Consider the following 24,914-nt stretch of genomic DNA (forward strand, 5'->3'; position numbering starts at 1 on the left):
AACTTGAGAAGATCCTCAGACGTCCATGTCTGCCCCTACTGCAGCTAGAAGTTCACTTAACACTGGGAGCCTGAAAAAGTAAGCCATGTTCAGCTGCCCCCAGAAACCTCTTTCCTTCCAAAATAAAAGTTTCTCATTCATCCAAGAAAGCGGACACTCATCACCTGCAAGTATCCACAGACATGCCAGCAATAGCCACCACAGATGGACCGCAGATGCAGAATATGCAAGTGCCCCTAGGAAAGATCTGGGCTCAAAGCTCAGGCCCTGTACAGTGTCCACTGTCCTCCTTGTCCTTCTGGTCCAGGTAGAATGTCAAGTTTGCAGCTTCAGTCAAGTCCAAAAAAAACAAGCCCTATTAGAATGGCCAAAATCACTCACATGGAGGGGAAAAAACCCAAAGCTATGGCCAAGAATCATTCTACTCAACTCTCGAGTAAAATCTCCTGGAGCTTGCACGTGAAGTTGCAAAAAAGCAAAACTGTGTTGCAAAGCAAGTCTATTTGGCAAGTAAGAAAAAAACAGACCTGTATCCGCTATTCTGTACCATTCATTGGTCTATCAGTCAGTCTGTTTTGGTGCCAATACCAGCTGTTTTTGTTAACTGTTGCTCTGTGGTATAGTTTAAGGTCTGGAATAGCAATGCCACCTGCTGCACTCTTCCTGCTAAGGATTGCTTTAGCTATTCTGGATCTCTTATTTTTCCATATGAACTTCATGATTCCTTTTTCTATTTCTATGAGGAATGTCATTGGGATTTTGATCAGAATTGCATTAAATCTGTATACTGCTTTTGAAAGTATGGTCATTTTGATAATATTAATTCTGCCTATCCAAGAGCAAGGTAGATCTTTCCATCTTCTAAGGTCTTCTTTGACTTCTTTCTGTAGAGTTCTGTAATTTTCATTATATAGATCTTTCTCTGCTTTCATTGACTCCTAAGTATTTTATTTTCTGAGGCTATTGTAAATGGGGAAGTTTTCCTTGTTTCCCTTTCTGAGGATTTGTCACTGATATACAGAAATGCCTTTGATTTATGGGTGTTGGTTTTATATCCTGCTACTTTGCTATATTCATTTACTTATTCTAGAAGTTTTCTGGTGAAACTGAAATCACCAGAAATAGAATCATATCATCAGCAAATAGTGCCAATTTGAGTTCTTCTTTTCCTATGTGTATCCATTTCTTTCGTCTAATTGCTTTGGCCAGTGTTTCAAGAACTATGTTAAATAGAAGTGGTGAAAGAGGGCGTCCCTGTCTTGTTCCAGTTTTTAAAGGGAATGCCTTCAATTCTTCTGCATTTTAGAATGATGTTGGCCTGGGGCTTAGCATAGGTAGCCTTTATGATGATGAGATATGTTCCTGTTATCCCTAATTTTTCTAGTGTTTTGAGCATAAAGGGGTGCTGTATTTTGTCAAATGATTTTTTGTACCTATTGAAATGATCATATGATTCTTGTCTTTTGAGTTTATTGATGTGATGAATTACATTTATTTATTTGAGTATGTTGAACCAACCTTGCATCCTGGGATGAATCCCACTTGATCATGGTGCACGATCTTTTTGATATGTTTTGTATTTGATTTGCCAGAATTTTATTGAGAATATTTGCATCTATGTTCACTAGAGATATTGGTCTGAAGTTTTCTTTTTTGATCTGTCTTTGCCTGGTTTTGGAATCAGGGTGATATTGGCCTCATAGAATGAGTTTGGAAGTGCTCCCTCTTTTTCTATTTCCTGAAATAAATTGAAGAGTATTGGTATTACTTCTTATTTAAAGGTCTTGTAGAACTCAGCTGTGTATCCATCCAGTCCTGGACTTTTCTTGGTTGGTAGGCTTCTGATGATGTCTTCTATTTTGTCGCTTGAAATTGATCTGTTTAAATTGTGTATATCATCCTGATTCAACTTGGGCAAATGATATGACTCCAGAAATTTGTTGATGCTTTCAATATTTTCTATTTTTATTAGAGTAAAAGTTTTCAAAATAATTCCTAATTATCTTCTGTATTTCTGTAGTGTCTTTTGTGGTATTGCCTTTTTCATCATGTATGCTGGTAATTTGAGTTCTCTCTCTCCTGTTCATTAGCATGGCTAAGGGTCTCTCAATTTTATTTATTTATTCAAAGAACCAACTTTTTGTTCTGTCATTTTTTTGAGTTGTTTCTTTTATTCAATTTCATTGATTTCAGCTCTGATCTTAATTATTTCCTCTCTTCTGCTGCTTTTGGTGTAGATTTGCTCTTCTTTTTCTAGGGCTCTGAGATGTAATTTTAAGTGGTTTATTTGTTGACTTTTTCTTCTTTTAAAGAATGAACTCCATGCAATGAACTTTCCTCTTAAATCTGCTTTCATAGTGTCCCAGAGATTTTGATATGTTGTATCTGTGTTCTCATTCCCCTCTAAAATTTTTTTAATCTCCTCCTTTTTTCTTTGGCATCCCATTGTTCATTCAGTAGCATATTATTTAGTCTCCAGGTGTTAGAGTGTATTTTATTTCTTATTTTATCATTGATTTCTAATTTCATTCCATTATGATCTGATAGAATGCAGGGTAGTATCTCTACTTTTTTTATACTTGCTAAGAGTTGCTTTGTAGACTAACCCACAAAATTAAAATTATCTTATTTTAAACAAAGGTGCCAAAAACATGCATTGGAGAAAAAATAGCCTCTTCAACAAATGGTGCTGGGAAAACTGGAAATCCATATGCAACAAAATGAAATTAAACCCCTATCTCTCACCATACACAAAACTCAACTCAAAATGGATCAAGGACTTAGGAATACAACCAGAGACCCTGCATCTAATAGAAAAAAAAGTAGACCCTAATCTCCATCATGTAGGATTAGGCCTCAACTTCCTCAATAAGACTCCCTGGGGCAAAAATTAAAATCAAGAATCAATAAATGACATGGACTCAAACTAAAATGTTTCTTCTCAGCAAGAGAAACATCTGTGAGGTGAACAGAGAGCCTACATCATGGAAGCAAATATTTACCCCTCACACATCAGATAGAGCACTAATCTCTAGGGTATATAAAGAACTCTAAAAGTTAAACACCAAAAAAAAACAAATAACCCTATCAATAAATGAGCCAAGAAAGTGTGAACAGATACTTCTCAGAAGATGATATACAACCAATCAACAAATACATGAAAAAATGTTCATCATTGCTAGCAATTAGAGAAATGCAAATCAAAACCACTCTTAAGATTTCATCTCTTGAGCAGTGTGAAGAAGAAGAGTCAAGAATGACCCCTGGACCGATCAAAGCCCTACGGGCAGCTGTATCCCCACATCCAGTGCCTGTGTCCTGCTGCCGTCACCACCATGCCCAAGAGAAAGGCTGAAGGGGACGCTAAAGGAGATATCACCAAGATGAAAGACGAACCACAGAGAAGATCCACAAGGTTATCTGCTAAACTTGCTCCTCCAAAGCCAGAGCCCAAGCCTATAAAGGCCCCTGCAAAGAAGGGAGAGAAGGTACCCAGAGGGAAAAAGGGAAAAGTTGACACTGGCAAGGATGGGAATAACCCTGCAGAAAATAGAGATGCCAAAACAGACCAGGCACAAAGAGCTGAAGGTGCTGGAGATGTCAAGTGAAGTGTGTGCATTTTTGATAACTGTGTACTTTTGGTGACTGTACAGTTTAAAATACTATTTTTGTCAAGTTTCATAAAAATGCAGAATTTTGTTTTGCTTTTGTTTTAAGCTATGTTGTTAGCACACAGAACACTTCATTGTTGTTTTTGGGGGAAGGAGCATATGTAACTAGTAGAATGTCTTCAAAGCTGGAATGGTGTGGGGGAAAACACCTTTCCCTTCTAGTTTTGAGAGACTTCCTCTTTGTTCCCAAGAGGAGGGATTACCTGATGTTGGCACACATGGCCAACTTGGCACAAATGCCTTGTGGTATGGAAAAACTCAAACTCATTTTATGTCCTCCTCTGCCTCTCTGCCATCAGCATAGACTTAATTCCCCTAAACTCAGACCTGTTGGGACCTGATTCCCAACAATTGGTTTTACCAGTGTGTGGGGCAATCTGGACTTTCCAGTGATGTCATTGAGAATAGTGTCCCTCAGATCAGCAGTTCCTTTTCTAGATTGTGTATCTTCAGATTAATAATTTTTGCCATTTCCATTTCATTTCCTGAAAGTCAGGATCAGCTTGTGAAAAGTTGTTAAACAACATGCTAAATGTGAAATGTCAACCCTCACTCTAAGCTTTCCCTATTTAGAGCATCAAATGAAGACTTCATTGGGTTTTATAGTGGCTTTCTGATTTTGGTAGTCCATCCAAGAAGGGAGTTTGAAAGTTGTTGTGTACTGTTAACGATTGTCTGCCCATGTTCTGCCTGAAATACCATGATTGTTTATGAAAAGTATCTTTAATAGAACTGGATACAGTTTGAAAAGAAAAATTTCAACTCACTTCAGTCAGAATGCAGCTATTATGCATACAAACAACAATAACTGTTGGCAAGGATGTGGGGGAAAAAAGGTACACTCATACACTGCTGGTGGGACTGTAAATTGGTTCAGCCAATATGGAAAGCAGTACGGAGATTTCTTGGAAAATTGGGAATGAAACCACCATTTGACCCAGCTATCCCTCTCCTCAGTCTATACCCAAAGGACTTAAAAACAGCACACTACAGAGACACAGCCACATCAATGTTTATAGCAGCACAATTCACAATAGCTAAACTGTGGAACCAACCTAGATGCCCTTCAATAGATGAATGGATAAAAAAAATGTGGCATGCATACACAATGGGATATTACTCAGCAATAAAAGAGAATAAAATCATGGCATTTGCAGGCAAATAGATGAAGTTAGAGAAGATAATGCTCAGTGAAGTTAGCTAATCCCACAAAACCAAATGCTGAATGTCTTCTCTGATATAGTGGAATAGGTAGAGGGAGCATGGGAGAAATAGAGAACTCTAGATAGGACAAAAGGGTGGGAGGGAAAGGGAGGGGGCATGAGGTTAGAAATGATGGTGGAATGTTTATTATCCAAAGTACATATATGATGGTGGTCATTATTATCCAAAGTACTTGTATGAAGTCACGAATTAGTGTGAATACACTTTTTATGCAACAAGAGATATGAAAAATTGTGCTCTATATATGTAATAAGAATTGTAATGCATTCCGCTGTCATATACAAATAAAAAAATAAAATTTTATAAATAGTAAAAAAAAGAAAAAGAAAAAGAAAGAAAAGAACAGACCTACCTGTTCAATGTAAAAGCTAGAGATCAGATGAAGGGGTGTTGGGGGTGTGGGCGGGAGGATCAGAGGAAGCCTTCAAATGGCAGCTGCAGGGGACCTGAGTGAAAGTGGGAGAGAGGATAGCAGTGCCAGGCAGGAGCTTCCCATAGAAAGGCCCCCCAAACAAAACAAACATTAATTTACTAAAAGATATTACATGTTCAACTAAGCAGTACTGCAAAGCATTAGGAAATCTACCAAGCTTGCAAAACCAGTTGAAGCTGATTCAAAAATTATAACAGCTGATTGTGGGCAGGTTTCTTGTTGCCCTGGTTAGAGTCAGGCATATGCTTCTTCAGTGGTGTCCAGTATGTGTGCTGGGCTCCCAAGTGACTGAGATCCATAAGAGAAGGGCCCTGTAAGATGGGCTAGATGAACTGGCTCCCTGTCATGGGACTAACTTAGATGTGAGTGTGGCCCTTGATTTTGGCACAAAGCAGAGAAGGGAATGATCTGAACTGAACCTTGCAAAGCAAGTTCTCTTTCATCAGTACTTTGTCATAGATTTCAAGGATGACAGATTCTGATGCACTCTTTTTAAAACTTTTCCTCACACATCAGCTCTTGATGCCTTTCTTCTAAAAGAATCATAAAGAGAGACATTAAGCTGATCTTCTGTCCTCTCCCCCTTTTTTTAAAAAATCACAAGCAGATTGCCAGCATAACTGAGAGGAAAACAGATTGAATATAGACTCTATTTTAGGCCTTTTTTAGTGTTATGTTTATATATCTAGATAGACATTATCATCTCAGATGGTTATCTGGCACTAATTTATAACTATTGTGAGAGACTATGAAGCAATATACCTATGCATAGATGCATCCAGACCTGTATAGATATGTGTCTTTGATACCTCTGGTTACCAGTGATAAGTTCTGCTTCCTCATGTGTTGAAATATAACATTAGAGGAGTACACAGAGGGGAGCACATAAAGCAGGGCTTACTTAAAAAGGTGTAACATAGACTTCTCTTGAGAGGGAGAAGAAGGCTATAACTGGCAGCCTGGTATCCCAAGATGTGAGAGCATTCTGTCTTTTTTATATGATCTTGAATTCCTTTGTTCTTCTACTCTCTTCCCGTTATCTCTCTCCTTCCTGCTTACCTGACTATGCCCAGGAGATGCTCCAGGAGAATGGCTAAAAGGTGAGAAGCAGATGGACAGGGGAAGGGCCAAATGGAATGATCAGGGAAGGAAGTGGGCATTAACCAACAACTTTTATAGCTCTCTGTAGGGAGGGACAATCCCTGAGACACGTTACCTCAGCAACAGGTTGGCACAGGGGCAGGTTATCTTAAGAAAGGTGGAGAAAGGGCTCTGAAGGTATTAACATTTGAATCCCTTCATTCTCTGAATCCCACCCTTGCCAATCTGCCTGTCTAATTCTGGCTTCATTTATGCATAGGTATAAATGAATTTACATACCAGGTTTTACACTGAAGTCTCTAGCAGAGATTAAAAACAACAAATTGGCTTCTGCCAAAGTATATGAGTGTCATTTCTCCAATTGTTTTTAAGCCTTGTCCCAAATTAGTGACTGAATTGATAAAAAATGGCTAGATTTTATTCATATTTTTTTTATTCTCAATTTTAAAAGGAATCTAACTCTTAAAATTGTAGTTTAATACTTGATTGAGTTTGTGCCACTTTAACCCTTTCACTATTATTCACATTTTGTTACATTTCTGTTTTGTTGAAATATTGTATAAAGCATTTGTAGCAGTTTAAAAGTAAAATATTTAAAATTATTTAAATTGTTTGGATGTTTTAATTGTATTATATGTGATTTACATTTTGCATTTTTTTAGATTGTTAATCTGAAGGGTCTTCCTATATGAAGTTTGCTGTTATTTTCTTGCTTCTTGTTGGAGAGTGCTATAAAAAACTATTCTAATAAGAACATTGAAATTTACAATTTGACATAAAAAAGAATTATAAAAAATATAAATAAACAACGCAACATGATTACTTCTGAAGTTCAAAAGTGGAAGCAACTGATCCCAAAGATACTGAAGTTCATAAAATGTCAGATGAAGAATTCAAAAGAATAATTATGAAAAGAGGAGGGAATTCTACAAGAATAATGTAAAACGATTGAGTAGATTAAGAAAGACACAATGGATATAAACAAAGTCTAATAAAAAGAGATTTTGAATAACAAATAGAAAATTTGTTAATTAAATATGATCTGTATATATATATACATATATATATATATTATATATATATAGAGAGAGAGAGAGAGAAAGAGAAACACAAACACACATATATATGTAAATATGAATTATATAAATTAGCACCAATTAATGTACATAAACCAACAAACACAGGTAAGTCACTACAAGCATCAATAGAAATACCTTCCCTTAATATTTTCTACTTCTTGAAGAAGATGTTGGAACTGTTAAGAAAGTGCTTCGTGCTTCATAGGAAAGATTTTTTAGTTCTTTGTACATCCCAGATATTAATATTTTACCTGAGATTCAGATGGCCAAAACTTTCTCTCATTCTCTAGGTGAGAGATAGAGATTTAATTTCATTTTGATACCTATGGGTTTCCATCTTTGTGAAGGCCTGCTCAATGGGCCAGATTGGCTGGTTCTTCCTCGTGGCTGTGATGTACATTACAAGAGCTGATGTTTATGCTGCTTGGATTCCTGAGTGCTTCTTTCCTGGAAAATTTGATATAATATTCCAGTCCCATGAGATTGTCCATGTTTTGATGGTGGCATCAGCCTTTGTGCATTTCTATGGAGTCTCCAATCTTCAGAAATTCCATTGTGGCCTAGAAGGTGGTTGTACTGATGACTCCCTTCTTTCTAACTTGAGGTGGAGGAGAAACTTTCCAAGTGCTTTTAAAAAAAATTATATATATATATATATATATATATATATATATATATATATATATATATATATATATATATAATTTTTTTTTTTTTTGCTGAAGTGAGAGAAAGAGTCTGAGTTGCCTGTTTCTAGAAGAAACCTCTTAGAGATTTCAGTACCAGTTAAGCTTTAGCTCGCTCTCACAGGTACTGGGCAATAAATTTTCTATTTCTATTCCCCTAACTGGGGAGAGTAAGGATGATCATCCCCCTTCTAAGCAATCAACCTCCTCAGCAAGACAACTACTGGTCCTTCACAGAGATAGTATTTCAAAACTCATTTTGAGATTTTAACTCATCCTACAACAATTTTGGGAAAAATTAATGGACTTTGACTCTTTAGAACTTCTGTTTTGTTGTTTTTCTGAAAGAAAATGCCCATCCTTATTTATGTCCTTACTTTGTAACCTGTCTTATAACAGGACATCCATTTTTGTAGCACACTTTCCAAAAATAATTGTAAATGGACCTATCTTACTAGGGTTTAGATCTGCTTACATAGCAGGAAGATTAAAGACAACAACTTTTATGTGGCCCAGCTTATCATGGAAGTGTGTCCAAGCATCAAATAACTTGAGTTTTAATTTATTTTCATGGCAGAGTAATGTAAAACTGGGGAAATATTTAATATTTAATGCTAAGCTTTAAAAAGAAATCTGCTATCATTGCTATGTATCTTCATGCAAAGACTGTGAGGATAATAAAGAAACATACAATAGACACTTGACATTCAAAGGAAAAAATAAAAAAGAAAAGACATGGACTAGTGGAAAGGATTGAAAAACAAGATCTAACCATATGCTGTTTGCAAGAGACTCATCTCATGGTCAAAGACCCGTACAGGCTGAAGTAAAAGGATAGAAAAAAATATTTCATACAAATAGAGTTTGAAAGCAATAATAATATTTGATAATATTAGTACAATAATAATATTAAATAATTTCAACATACCTTCATCACCAATAGGTAGGTCATCAAAGAATAAAATCAAAAAAGATTTATCCAACCTAAATAATACTACAAATACACCTAATATACACATACAGAATATTTCACTCCCAAACACCTGAATTCACCATCATTTCAGCTTATGGAATATATTTGAAAAGAGATCATATTCTAGATTACAATAAAAGTCTTAGCAAATACAAAAAGATTAATATAATCCCATGCATTATATCAGACCATGATGGAATAAAACTAGAAATCAACATCAAGAAAGATAATAGAAACCACATAAACACATGGAGATTAAACAAAGCTCTTTTGAATGAAAAATGAATCAAAGAAGAAATAAGAGGAGAAATAAAAAATTCACAAATATATGAAGACAAAGATACAACATATCAAAATTTTGGGAACAGTGTGAAAGCAGCACTAAGAAGAAAATTATTGCACTGAGTGCCTATATTTAAAAAATACAGAGAACCTAAGAAAATAAGCTTATGCCCTATGTCATAGCTTTAGGAAAGAAAAGAACAGAATTACTCCAAATTCAGTATAAGACAAAAAATAATAAAAATAGGAGGCAAAATTAATGCAATTCAGAATAAAATAACAATGCACAATATCAGCAGAACAGAGTAGGTTCTTCAAAAAGATAAGTGTGATTGATAAATCCTTAGCCAAACTAAAGAGTGAGAAGAATCAAATCAACCCGATCAGAGATGAAAAGGATGATATCATCACAGACACTTCTGAATCAAGAAGATAATTAGAAATATATTTAAAATGTTTCTTTATATATATATATATATATATATATATATATATATATATATATATATATATATTTAAGTGCAAATATTTAAATATGTATGTATATATTTAAATGCAATTGGGTCAACAAATTGGGGCAAATCAAAATGCAATCTTGAGTCAACAAATTATAAAATCTAGAAGACAGATTTCTAGATACATGACAGATTTCTAGAAATTACTAGATATTGGACAACCTGCCCAAACAGAATCAAGAAGGTATAAAAAATGTAAACAGATCAATATCAAGTAATAAAATTTAAAAAGCAGTTAAAAGCTTTCCAACAACAAGAACAACAAAAAACTCAGGACCTGATGGATTCTCAGCAGAGTTGTACCTTTATAGGCAGAATTAATATTATCAAAATGGCCATACTACCAAAAGGGCAATCCAGATTTAATGCAATTCCTATTAAAATTCCAGTGATCTTATTCATAAAAATAGAAAAAGCAGTCATGAAATTTATTTGGAAAAGTAGGAGACCCAGAATATTCAAAGGAATCCTTAGTGAGAAAAATGAAGCAGAAGGCATCGCTATAAGCATACCTTGAATTAATCTACAGAACTATAGTAACAAAAATGGCATGTTATTGGCACAAACAGAAATGAAGATCAAAGGAACAGAATAGAAAATATAGAGACAAACCTATAATATATACAGTTATCTCATAATAGACAAAGTGCCATAAACATACATTGGAGAAAAGGTAACCTCTTCAAGGAATGGTGCTCAGAAAACTAGAAATCTATATGTAGTAGAATGACATTTACCCTCTATTTCTCACCTTGCACAAAATTCAACTCAAAGTGGATGAAACATTTAGGCTTACTAGAAGTGAGCCCAACTAATATTCCAACAGCACAAGAAGTAGTATCAAGAATCAGTAAAAGGGATTGTAATCAAACTATAAAGCTTCCTCACAGCAAAGGAAACAATCAAGAACCTGAAGAGAGAGCCTACAGAATGGGGGAATATTTTTGCCACCTGCACCTCAGATAGAGCATTAATCTCTAAAATATATAAAGAACGCGAAAATCTTAACACCAATAAAACAAATAATTCAATCAATAAATGTGCAAAGGAACTAAACAGGCACTTCACAGAAGAAATATGAATGGTCAACAAGTATATAAAAAATGTTCAACATCACTGGAAATTAGAGAAATGAAAATTAAAACTACAAAAAGATTCCATCTTACTCTAGTCAGAATGGCAATTATTAAGAATACAAGTAACAATAAATGTTGGCGAAGGTGTTGGGGAAAAGTTCCACTCATACGTTGTGGTGAGACTGCAAATTAGTGCAATTACTCTGGAAAGCAGTATGGAGATTCCTCAGAAAATTTGGAATGAATCACCATTTTATCCAATTTTCCCACTCCTCAGTATATACCTAAAGGACTTAAAATCAGCATAGTTCAGTGACATAGTCACATCAATGTTTATAGCACTCAATTCACAATAGCAAAGCTAAGGAACCAACCGAGATGCCTTTCAATAAATGAATGGATAAAGAAAATGTGAGATATATATATATATATATATATATATATATATATATATATATATATATATATATATATATAAGAAATAATTGCTCAGCCATAAATAAGAATGAAATTATGGCATTTGCCAGTAATGGATGGATCTGGAGACTGTCAGGCTAAGTGAAATAAGTCAGTCCCCCAAAACCAAAGGCCAAATGTTCTCTCTGATGTATGGATGAACCCACAACAAGGAAAGGGTGGAGTGGGAAGAATAGAAGTTAATTGGATTAGACAAAGGGGAATGAAGGGAAGGAACAGGAATGGGAATAGGAAAGACAGTAGGATGAATTGAATATAATTTTCCTATGTTCTTATGAGTACATGACCAATGAAGCTTCATATTCTCTACAACCACAAGAATGGGAAGATATACACTATGTATGTATAATACATCTAAATATACTCTACTGTTTTGTGTATTTAAAAAGAACAAATAAAAAGTATATAAATAAAAAATTTTAAAAAACTCAAAAATTAAAAAGGAAAATTTAAGAAGTGCTCAATAGGCTAAAATGTTGATATATTCAAGTTTAATATAGTTTGCAACTAATAAGACACGTGTGTGATACATTGAAAACAAGGAGTGTCATAAGTAAGATCAAAGTTAATTATGTTTACTCTAATTTACTGCTTCACATAGTGTTTACGAACAGCAGATTTTTGGAAAGCACCCCGGCACTGGACATTTAAGGGATAGCTAATTTGAAAGAAGCTGTTAAATTTTAGAAATTTTGTTAAAATTCTTATAGAAATCAGAAACTCTAAATTGTCTTGAAGGAATCCAAATAACTTTGTTTGTGTGTTAGACAAAATAAGGCACTGATCCAGAAAATCACCTGTTCATATAATAGTAGAATTCAGAAAGTTCAGCACTTACATTACTTCTCAAACTATTGCTGTAAAATAATTCATGCTAGCTCAGCAGGTTTATGATATGACATTATGTCTAGAGTTGGGTCATCTTCAAACAACTTCAAATTGTTTTTGTGGTTAATTTTGGTAGACACACAGTGCTCAAAGAGTGGAATTTAGAAGTATAAATTGTGATCTGAGAGGAAGAGTTGAAAAATTCTAAATGTGGTAGAAATAGTATTGGGGTTAAAGTGAGCAGGGATTTAAAGACTATATAATATTTTAGATAAAAATTCATGAAACATTCAATGGAGAAAAAAAAACATTATTTTTTTTCCTTTAGAACCATGAAATAGGAGTTGTTGTTCCAGGTTGCTATTACCCTGTTCAGGATTGTCCACATGCTATTGCCCTAAGAGGCAGCTGGCCATAGTAGAGGTGAACATGAATTTGCACCTGTGTCTTCATGCTTTGTTTTAAGAGTCCCTGACTTTCCAAATACCTACTGACTGGAGCAATGCTTATGTGGATTTTGGAATTCAGCAGCCTGTGATAAATTTAAGATCTAGTATTAGAACTTAGGTGTAAATTATTCAAAGTTTGGCTTGGGAAACAGGTGGCCCCACTAAATGAGGTCATTGACTTGACATCCACCTCTATCTAATATGAAAAAAACAGTAACAAAATAAAATGAAATTACTAAGTAGTAAATTTACAGCCAACTAAAAACTGATGAGGCTGTGTGAATTCTATTATAAACAATGCTAACAAAAGTTTTGGGCCATAAAAGGAATAATAAAAAAATTAGCTTTAATTTTTAACTGTAAAGCTTTATGTAATGTTCCACACTGTTTCCTTTAATATGATAATATTTCATATTACAGGTTCAAACAGAAAATGAGGAGGTCTTTAAAAAGAAATAACAATTTAAGTATAATTGTTTCTTATTGAAAGAGGTTTGAGGAAATCATCTTTAAATAAACATTTGACTATTTAACTGTGCAGTTCCCTAACCCTGTTTTGTTTGGAATAAAGCTCACACTTGATAAATCTCTAATTTTTAAATATATTGAGCAAAAATATTTGGAAAAATGTTTCATACTTGGATTTTTTGTTTTTTTCAATTCTGTGCTTTAAGCTAAAAAAATTAAATTATCACATTTATTTGCTAACTCTATTGAGACCTACACATTACATCTAATTTAGTGTTTTAAAAAATCAATATATAAAAAGAAAGACAACTCTCTTGTGCCTTAGAACTGGTCAAGTTTCTGAAATTTTCTGGAAAAACATAGATATAGGATTACATCTTGATATATATGTGTCAGAAAACCTAAACATATAATATTTTGATTATCCTAGTTTTTAATATTTCATGTATAGGGTATATACTAGGGAATATAACTTCCTTTCAAATCTCCCAGCTAAAATATCTACACACAGATATGGATCCAAAATTCATCATTTTTTTTAGAAATTTCCTGTTAGCTTTAAATATATTTTACTCAAAATCCATTATTTTAAAATTTCCTTACTACATAGTTTTAGTAATCTATGTAGATATACATAAAATAGATAAGAAAAAACTAAAAAAAATTTTAAATTTTGTTGCCAAACTTCAGAGGTATAAATAAAGATGAATTATCTTTACATTGTCACACTTAACATAGCACAAATCCTGTCTGAAATTATTGAGTATAGGTAGTGTCTCAAGGTTAGGTTCTTTTTTTGGCATTTTTTAAAGATTTTTTTAAAAAATTTTATTCATTCTTTTTAGTTATACATGACAGTAGAACCTATCTTTATATATTATGCAAACATAGAATGCATCTTATTTTAATTGGGATTCCAGTCTGTGGAACTACACAATGTCGAGATTAGATTCTTAATAGCAGTTATTGTGAAGTTTCTATATGGAGTTCATAAGTGTTCTTTTGTTGACATTTGTTGATGTAGGGCCTTCAGAGTCCCTAAACTGCTGTAGCAACAATTGTATTTCCATCATGTTATCAACTTCTGATATAGGGCAGCTCCGGTTCAGTGACTCCTCCCATAGCAGAGTTGTCCTGTTTAGTGCTGTTGCATTTAAACACCTTGCAATCCAATTTCTTTAAACATCTTCCAAAGGTCTTCAGTTTTCTCACCTGGAGAATGAACATCTTATTCCTTTAGGTATTAGGCATCGTCTACCACTTTTTCACCTTTTAAGCATGTAGTTTCGGGTACATGTGGGAAAAAACAACACTTTAGTTACTTACTAGTTAATGTTTACTTAGTTTATTTTATTGGCTCATTTTCAACATAGCAAAATATAGAATATGTCACTTAACATTTAGGAATATGAGCTTTGTAATTAAAAAAAGAAAGAAATGTTAAAACTCACTCTTGCCTAAAGATGGACCATGAAATACATAGTTGGCCAAAGTATAGTCAAAATTCCCCAAAAGAGAAACAGCATGAAACCACATAGATAGGTCCAGATATTGAAAATTTGTGTGAATGCAGAAGATACACTTGAAGTAAGCTCCAAAGGAGGGTCAGGGTGGTCTGTGGCAATGTAGCAGATAGTCATTGTCCTTCAGCCAGTCAGGGACTGCATCACATGGGATCATCCTCCAATGTCCCTCTCAGACTTTATACACTGGCTCCTCCATCTTTTCCATGTCATGATGGGCCTACAGGGGAAGTTTTAGTGCCATACCTCCTCTTCTTCTTCCTGGGGCACTGGGCATGTTTTCTCTTCTTCAGCCTTGTTTAGGTTGGTGCGTACCTGCTTGTCCTTCTTTTCTAAGGGGGTTCCAGTTCAACCACTTCCACTGAGTCAGTTTCCCTGCTACTGGCAGGAGCCCCATTGCCTTATGCCACCACAGAACCTTTATGGGAAGATATCTGGCTTGCATCTCAATACCCTGCAACTTCAGCTTGGGGAAAGACTGGGGTCTTTCAGCCCCAGGGGACAGAGATCTCCTTGTGATGGCAAACAGGCTGGGTGGGCAGGCTCTTCTCGAGGCCACAGTCCTCCACCTACTTCCCACAGATCTGGAGGCAGCCTGCAGCTCAGGGGTCCCCAATATTCAGTGCCTTTCCCATGTTGGAATGCATGTGTGACCACCCAGTCTGTGTCTTTTAACTGAAAACAGTTTAAAAGAGTTAAAAATGCAGCTGAGACCATTCATATTCATTATTATTATGGATATATATTTGTAGTACATTTGGATATATATTTGTAGTAGGCTGCCATTTTGATTTTTTTTGGTATATTTAATTCTGTCTTGATTCTCATTTAGCTGATTAGTCTTCCTTTGATTTTCATTTATTTGGGATTTTGGATTTTTTGAAGGGGGGATTAATCTGCATGCAATTTATCTTTGAGAATTCTTTGTAGAGGTGCTTGTTTGTATTTTTTTTTTTAGTTTATCTTTGTCATGGAAAGTTTTTATTTCCCTATGAAATAAATATGAAACAGAATTTTGCTGGGTATAGCAATCTTGGTTGGCAATTGTTTTCTTTTCGAGTTTGAAATATCTCAATCCAGGCCTCCCTTAGGTTTAGTGTTTGCATTTTGAAATAAGTCTTATGTGCCTTTAAATGTGACCTGATGTTTCTCTCTCTCTTGCAGCTTTTAATATACTTTTCTTGTTTTCTATGTTAAGAAATTCTGATTATGATATGTATTGGAGAACTTACCTTCTGATCAAGTTTCTTTGGAGTCCTGTATGTAGATTTCTGTCTCTTTTTTGATATGAGAAAAGTTTTCTGTGGCTATTTTGAAAATATTTTAAATGCAATTAGCTTGTATCTCCACATTCTCCCTTGTCCCAATGATTCTCAGGTTTAGTGTCTTGATGTTGTCCCAGATTTATTGTATATTCTGACATGTCCTTTAAAAAATTTTAATGCTCTTTATTGTATTCTGTATTCTGCTCTCTATTGTGTTCTCTATTACATTGTATTCTCAAGTTCATATATCCTGTCTTCAAGGTCTGAGGTTCTGTCTTCAAGGGTTGAAGTTCTACTTTCTATGGAATCTAATCTGTTGGTGATATTTTCAAATAAATTTTTATTTTGACTCATTGTGTCTTTAACTTCCAGGAATTCTTTTTAATATATCTGGATTCTTTTTAATATACCTATTTCTTTATTGAAATCATCTTTCATTTCCTAAATTTGCTCTTTTACTTCATCTCTTAGATCTTCTTTTAGTTAATTGAAAATTTAAATAATCAGCATTTTAAAGTCTTTCTCTGGAATTTCATCCACTCTGTATCTGTGGGATCCTTTTGGGAGTGTTGGGAGTTTGGGGGAGAGATTTGTTTGCCTGTTTCCTCATCAATTGAAGTGTACTCCCCTTCTTCTTTTATACTCATGTCCTTAAGTGCGTAGTTTTCTTTCTTCCTTTCTTACATCCTCCCTCCCTCCCTCCCTTTCTTTCTTTTTTCTAGAATTTCTCTCTTTTTTTGATATATGTATATACATCGAGGTGGGGGGACCTAAAGTTCCCTTCTGGTTGCTCTTCCTTGGAACCTGGTTTTTATTTTGACAATTTTGTCTCCCCAAGTCTATGAGTTGAAGTCATATTTAGGCTCAGGTGTTGTGTGGTATAAGATTTACTGTTGATTGGCTAAATTGTCAGAATTTCTCAGGAGCAAGGTCTCTAATCTATAATCTTTTGAGTTGTCCCAATCACTTTCCAATCCCTCCTGAAGGGGGAAGTTAGGAATAGCACTACTGTAAGTAACCTATGTACAAAGATAAATGTTCAGTGTCTACTTGGACTTCTGTAACACTAATTGCCCCCTATACAGAAGAGGTGGGGTTAGCAATTAATATCAGTATCAGCAATACAAAACAGCTAGATCCAGCATGACAGTAAGTGCCTACTATGTCATTTGCTCTATTAATAATTACCTCAACATGAATGAGGTCTGAGTTGCATAAACTATATAATTCTATTATTCAGTGGGATTATAGTTTCTTAAATAAAGAGAAAATAGCATGGAAATGTGGTAATAAGTTTGAAATATTCAGAGAAAGAGCAGGAAATGGTAGTAGATGTCCTCTGTAAGAAGAAGGAACAAAAGATTGACTGAATGTAATAAAACAAAGAAAGGGATGAAGTTGAAACAGGAGATGTTGGCTATGAAGAAGGGAAGATAAAGGGTCAGAACCAAAGTAACTGTAAGATCAAATCAACTCTAACTCACATATACTTGAATCTCACCTAAAAAATATCAAGGCTAAATAATAAACAAGTGCTGCAGAAGAAAGCAATTGATGTGATCATAAAATTATAAGAAAAAATATATATACAGGGCTGGGGATGTGGCTCAAGCGGTAGCGCGCTCACCTGGCATGTGTGTGGCCTGGGTTTGATCCTCAGCACCACATAAAAATAAAGATGTTGTGTCCGCCGAAAACGAAAAAATAAATATTAAAATTAAAATTCTCTCTCTCTCTCTCTCTCCTCTCTTTAAAAAACAAAAATATATATACATGTATTCTAACTTATCATACACACATATGCCCACATACACTTACATAAAATCATGTAATACAATATAGTAAAATCTACTTTTAGTGTTTACAGACAAACCTCCACAGATTTCAGCTTCACTGCTGTGCATATGAAATACTCGTTGTCTGTCCTGGAGTGCAGATACTCCTGAGTGCCTGCCACAGTGCCAGCAATAAAGGTGCCTTTCTCTCTTGGGATCCAGAATCTGAATGATCCAGGTGTAATTTTATTTGTGCCTATTTTGTTCTTTCTGGTTTAGGTGTCTTCCAGAAGTTCTTTTTTTTTTTTTTTTTTTTTTTTGTTAAAGTCAGTTGGGAAACTGCCAAATTCCCTGCCACTGCTAGCAATCGTGCCAGGCGCACTGCAGTGGTCCCACACTGGTTGTACATGCTGTGGAGCACCCAGGGATGATCCTTCCAGGCTGGTGTTCCCACAGACTATGGTGAAGGCACTGACAGCGGCGGTGGCAGAGTTTCTCACCAGGTGCATGTGTGAAGTGGGGGCTTTTCCTGTCAGACACACACACCCTGGTTACCACAGTGATTTTTCCTGTAGGGGGCCCATGTGGACTGTGGTTACTGTGGCAGGTGCTTTCCTCACCGGGCACTTGGGCAGAGCCTTTTTACAGTCCTGGTGGCTTTTCACACTGAGTGCTCAGAGCCAAGTGTCCACTTTCCTGGTCCAAGTGCATTTTCCATGCCCAGAACATCTGCTGATCCAGGGAAACTAATTTTGGGTTTTGCGTACCATAAATCACTTCCCCTATGGACTCTGTATCCATTAAAAGCAGCCTTCCTCCTTAATACACAGGTTGCCTCAATCCATTTTTGTTTGTTTGTTTATTTTTTAAAATTTCTTTATCTAACTGGCCATGCTCTTCCCTTTGTTTGTGCTGCCCCTCCCCTTTACTGGTCCCTGGGATGCTGCTGAAGCTGGCGCTTCTCTAACATTATTCTTACATTCAGGTTTCTGACTTTGTGTATCTCTATAATTTTAGTTTTTCTTTAACAGTTCAGTATTTAGGTTCTTTTTCTTTCTTTCTTTCTTTCTTTTTTTTTTTTTTGGTGCTGGGGATTGAACCCAGGGCCTTGTGCATGCAAGGCAAGCACTCTGCCAACCTAGCAATATCCCCAGCCTCAGTATTTAGTTTTAATGAGTTCCCTTTGGTCACCAACCTCCCTGAGAAGCAGTCTTCTCATTTTGTGAGTCCTGTGCTGAGGAGTGGCAATGCAATTGCTACTGAGCTAGTTTTTCACAGGATGTATTTCTTGATACTATGTTGATCTTGTTCTTCCCTGTCCAAGGGCTGGAGGTGGTGCATTAGGTAACAAGGAGCTCTTTTTAGACCTCCAAATATGTGAGACCTGGTGTATATTTGCTATTGTTGTTTACAGGTCGTGGTCTTATCCCACACAAGACAGAGCTGGCAGGTAGTCTTTGCTGCAGAAGGGAGGAAGGGTGTTTAAACTCCCAGGTATATGTGACCTACTAACTTTTGAAATTTGATGTTTGGGCTCTTCTCCATGCCATGGAAGCCTCAGATTATGTAGTGACGCTAGACTTGAAGCCAGAACATGTAGTAATTCAAGACAATAGCCCTTCCCAACTCTTCCTTTGGTGACCAGATCAACTCTGTTAGAAGACTGTGTTATTAGCTATTTGAACACCACTGCTGGCAACGTAAGCTATGTTTCTATCTGGGCCAGCATGGTCCAGCCCATTCCGTTTTCCTCTAGGTTACCTGTGATTTGAGAACCCAAGTGGATTTCCCTAAAGGCTGCAGAGGCAGGGTGTCACACTCCCCTGTTCTTTTTTTTTTTTTTCTTCCTTGACACCTAGGTATTTCTGTGGGTTAAAGCTGTGCTGCCTTCGGGAGAGGGGGCAGGGAACACCATCCAAGCAGAACTATTTCTTATCCTGTCAGTGCTTTTATTCAGCTCTGAGAAACACACAGTAGACACAGCCCTATTTCTATGCTTGAGGAATTTCATCATGGTGTTATTTTCCATTGGTAGTTGCTAATTTATCAACTGAAGAAGAAGATTGAAGATTGGGATTTTTTTACTCAGACATCTTGATGATGCCATTTCAAAAAAAATCTGCACAGAATTTTGAAAGCAAGTGCCAAGCCCAGGGTGCCTGTTTAATTCCATCATTCGAAGTTCCCACCAATAATATATATACTTTTTTAAAACAGCTTTGTGCATCACATCAACATTTAATGGTACCTTTTTAAATTTTAACTATCATTTAAGGTATAAATTAATATATAATTGTAGTTTCAAGTTCAAATCCCCAATAGATAATGATATATGTTTATCATCTGTATATCTTCTTTAATGAAAAGTTTGTTCACTTTTTTTGCCCATTTCCTAATTGTATCATTTAGATTTTTTAATATTGGATTTTGAGAGAATTTATGTTTTCTAGATACATGTATTTCCTTTAATACATGATTTGCACACATTTTTACAGATTTTGTGATTTGTGTTTTTCTCAGACCAAGAGTTTTTCATTTTAATTTTGAGGAGGTATATGTTTTCCTTCTTTAATCATGTTTTTGTTGTCAAACATATGGATTCTATTAGTTCTAGTTCCTGAAAATTTTCTGTTATTGATTTCTAAAAGGTGTACATTTTGATTTTGGTAAGTTTTAATTAATATTTATAGAGTGGGGAAATTTTAAGTTAACATCTCATATTTTCTCTTTGAATTTCAAATTACTCTAATAAAATATTTTTTAAAAAATTATTAACCATCCAGTCAGTTGTTTTTGCATCTTTGTCAAAAAGTTAATTGGATATACTTGTTCTGGTTCCAGTAATCTATATAGTATTCTCTTGACCAATACTCCACTGATTTGATTATTGCTGTGTCTATTTAGACTCTTGCCTTTTCATACATACTTAAGAATGAGCTTATTTATGTTTATAAAATATTTTCCTGTAATTTTTATATAACAATATTAAATATGTACATCTATTTTGGAAGAGCTCATATTTCTACTATTAATGAATCTTCCAATTTATGAAGAAAACATATCTAGCCATTTATTTGGATCTTCTTTGGTTTTCTAATTCAGAATGTTGTAGTTTTTATGAGATACTCTATACATTGTGAAATTTTGTTTTCTATTCATTTTCTTTAGAGCAATTGTAAATGATGCTGTACTTTCTGTTTTGGTTTCCATGTGTTCATTGTTAATACATCTATATGCAATTGATTTTTTTGTTGTATTTAGTAACATAATTGAATTTACTTTTAGTACTGATGTTTTTGGTAAATTTCTTGAAATTTCCATGTTGAAAATCATGTCATCTTCAAACTCAGATAGTTTCATTTATTGTTTCCAACAAATCACTTTTATTTTTACTGTCCTTTTTATAATATATACTTATATGTTAACTGTGAGTTGTGACAATAAAAAGCATATCTTCATCACTAATTTCCTAGGGAGAAATAATTTTTTTACCATTGAGTATGACATTAGTTAATTGAAGGGATTTGTAGATAATTTTTCTGAGTTTAAAGAAATTCTCTTCAATACATAGTTAATGAGATTTTATTTTTCTTATTAGTGATATTATTATAAATACTTTTAGTGTCAATTGATAAAATCATATGATTTTGCCTTTTTGCCTGCTGATACAATGAATTATATGGACTTCTGAATATTAAATGAATCTTGAATATCTTCAATAAATTCTCCTTTCTCTTTATCCATTATTTCATTATTATTATTTTATTTTATGTTAGTTATCTTTAGTTTTACTTATGTTTTTCAAATGGTTGTGCTAATTTATATTCCCACCAAAATGTAGAGAGTTCTGTTTTCTTCACATCCTTACAAACACTTGTTATCTTTAGACATTTTGATGATAGATGTTCTCACTGAAGTAAGGTGATATCTCATGTTTTGTTGTTGTTGTTTGTTGTAATTCTTCACCACTGATCTCCACTGATCTATACCTCCAGTCCTCACTGAATTTCATTTTTCTGATGACTAGTAATATCAAGCATCTTTTTTTGTATCCGTTGGTCACTTATATTTCTTCTTTGTGAAATATTTACATAGGTCTGTTTCCCATTTTAAAATTGGTTTGATTTTTACTTTGTTGTTGTTGTTTTGAGTTTTTCATGTTTCTTACCTATTCTGGATATTAATACTTTTCCAAATGTATAGTTTGCAAGTATTTTCACCCATTTTATGGTTGTCCCTTCACTCCATTGACTGTACAGATCCTTTGGTCATTTTTAAATTTGGTTGTTTTCTTTCTATTGAAATGAATTTCTCATATATTTTGGATGTTAATACCTTACCAGGTTAAAGAGTTTCAGATACTTTCTCCCAATGTATAGACTACCTTTATATTCTGGTAATTGTTTCCTCTGCTTTGTAGAAGCCTTTTAGTATGATATAACCCCTTTTGTCTATTTTTTCCTTTTGTTGCTTGAGTTTTCATGGACAAATACAAGATATCATTGCTCAGTCCACTGTTATAATTCTCCTATGCTTCCTCTACTATTTTTACAATTTTAGGTCTTGTTTGTTAAGTCTTAATGTATTTTTAGTTGATTTTGAAATACGATTTTAAGATAAAGGCATAATTTTGTTTTTTTGCATGTGAATAGAGTGCATAGAGAAAACAATGAAGTTATAATAGATTATAGCACATAAACAAAGGTTGAATAAACATAAAAGATTAATATAAAAATTTCAACAATATTGGATATTGTTGAAATTTTTATTGTCATTGCTATATATATGTATACAGAAGTATATTGGTTGACATAAATATATAATGATTTTTGGGGCATAGTTACAGAATATTGGAAAACATTCTTACATTTAAATTGACTTATTTATTTTGTAACTAGATTATTTAAATTCCATATTTAAAAAATTTAAATTAATATTATTCTCTGATTATTGTTTTTCAAAGAGTTAAAAGGTATCTTCTTTTCAGCTGAAAGGACAGCCCTGCTTATTAAACAATGACATACTATTCAAGAAAAAGAAAATGGCCTCTTTTTTTTAATCAATTTAGACGTTTTTCTACCTCTTTTCATTTTAACTGCCATTATTATTCTCAAAAAAATAAAGAAAGAAAGAAATATTGGCCCAGAACAGGAAACTTAAGTGAAAGGTAATTAAATTTATTAACATATGCATTTACAAATATACTGTGGGAAAAATTTCAATGTAATTTAAAACTATTACAAGTAGGTGCACCTGGATAGATTCAGTTCGTTTAGAAATATTGAGTGACAGGTCCCAGTATATTCCAATGTTTTCCAGATTTCACACAGTTGGATATCCTTCATGTTCATATAGGCTAAAAACAATTTGAGCTATATAGCAAAACTTCAGTGTGATTCAGCAAAAAAAAGCCATGTTGGCTACAATTGTTTTAAGAAGTTCAACTTCCTAAACAGCTTCATTTTCCTCACATTGACAGTCAAGTTGTGCCAAGAGTATCAACAGAGACAGGGAAGCAAATTTTGTGAACAGAATATGTAGAGGTAAGAAAATAGGTGACAGCATAGAATGAGGAGGAAACAGATGTAGGATACAGTATTTTGCACATAATTAATAGTGGTCTTGTGTTTCTAAAATTATCATTAAGGTGTTTGCATATCTTTTTACTTTATTGTAACACTATTACAAGTGATATTAGCTCAATGAATTATTAGGAAAATGAGAATGCAGCAGGATAATATGTAGGTCTTCTTGTTCCATGACCAAGGAGAATAAATAAATCAAGTAATTAAAAGTTCAAGGAGGCTGTATAAATATTATAAATGTGACGAAATGTTTCTAAATGTAGCTCGGGAGACAGAGGCTTCATTAAGTGTCTTGTTAAAGTGTATTTATACTCCAAATAATCAGTTATTTATATATTTATTTGACAGAAATAGTAAATTGATAATTTATGGGTGTGCATGTATTTTTTTTTTTCTTTTTTCTTTGGAGAACGTTTATCATAGCTATTTTAATGTCTCATCCCATCTTCATGTAGACAATATGGAGAAAACTAATGGATGAATTTTTGGTTTTAAATTTAAAAAGTAAGCTTAACTAATTTTTTTAAATTAGAATACAACTAGGAAAACAAACCACAAAGAGTAGAATATAATCTCTGTTCATGGGATATGATAAGCAAGGTGGATATTTTTACATATTAACTGAGTAAATTACACAAATGTAATTTTTATATATTCAATTTTGCTGTTATTATTTAAGATTACAGTGGTTCCTTCCCCTTAAAGTAATGCAATCTCTTTTGTATTGATCTATATTGATCTATATTAGAAGAGAGCAATAGTAACAGCAACCAGTCATAGAATTAAAGGTCAACTAAGAAATCAAATTTTTCACATAATATAGCTGTTTACTTTTAATAATGCCTAGCTATGAGAAAGCTATTATTTTTATATTTCACCATCCTGAAACCAGTTTGTGAATATCATATGGTAAAACAAAACTAAGATAAATCATTTGATGTTAATTTTGCATTAAATAATATTTTTGTAATAATACATGACTTTAAAGAGATATTTTCTTAAAGTATTTATCAACAGTAATACCTCTTTCTCCCTCATTTGAGGCTCTAATTGTAAAGAGATTGTGTTCCCACATTTATATTTTTTTCCTAGACTCCATGAATATTGTTAACCTTATTTTAGAACTGAAGAAAGAAAACTAAAGACGTTAGGTATTGACTATTTGTATAGATTTTCAACCAGTTTGGGAGTTGTAGCTTAATTCAATGCATTTAAACTCTCAAGACTGCTGTAATCCTGGTACATGTAGTCATGTAGTCTAATGTATTACTGGGTGTGGAGGAATGGCATTTGCCTTGATTTAACTCTACTAGATGTCAGGCAAAATGCAGAAAGACAGTTGGGATGAAATAAATGTTTATATATCTTGTTCAAAATCTAATTCATATATAGAAAAAAAGGTATTTAATATGTTAGTCCTACCACTGGGGCTAAATAGAAACATTCACTAATACAGGTGATGCTTCCTTGGCCCCATGTAAACTGTGATCTAGATATATGTAAA

General features: G+C 34.0%; 2 protein-coding genes across 2 annotated transcripts in view; both read left to right on the top strand.

The window, feature by feature from the left end:
- LOC124102835 (A disintegrin and metallopeptidase domain 3) overlaps positions 1-24,914 on the top strand; it is a 96,403-nt gene that overhangs the window by 39,507 nt on the left and 31,982 nt on the right. The gene's annotated exons all lie outside the window — the stretch shown is intronic.
- On the top strand, positions 2,213-4,979 carry LOC124102837 (non-histone chromosomal protein HMG-17-like). The gene has a single exon (XM_058583963.1). It carries the CDS (start codon positions 3,336-3,338, stop codon positions 3,606-3,608), a length of 273 nt encoding a protein of 90 aa, XP_058439946.1. The 5' UTR covers positions 2,213-3,335; the 3' UTR covers positions 3,609-4,979.

Source organism: Marmota monax, unplaced genomic scaffold, assembly GCF_021218885.2.
Source record: "Marmota monax isolate L192 unplaced genomic scaffold, Marmota_monax_Labrador192_F-V1.1 WCK01_AAM20220418_F8-fsc01104, whole genome shotgun sequence".
In the NCBI taxonomy this organism is placed as follows: Eukaryota; Metazoa; Chordata; class Mammalia; order Rodentia; family Sciuridae; genus Marmota; species Marmota monax.

Excerpts from the sequence above, each read along its gene's own strand:
- LOC124102837 (XM_058583963.1), top strand. The coding sequence starts at position 3,336 with ATGCCCAAGAGAAAGGCTGAAGGGGACGCTAAAGGAGATATCACCAAG.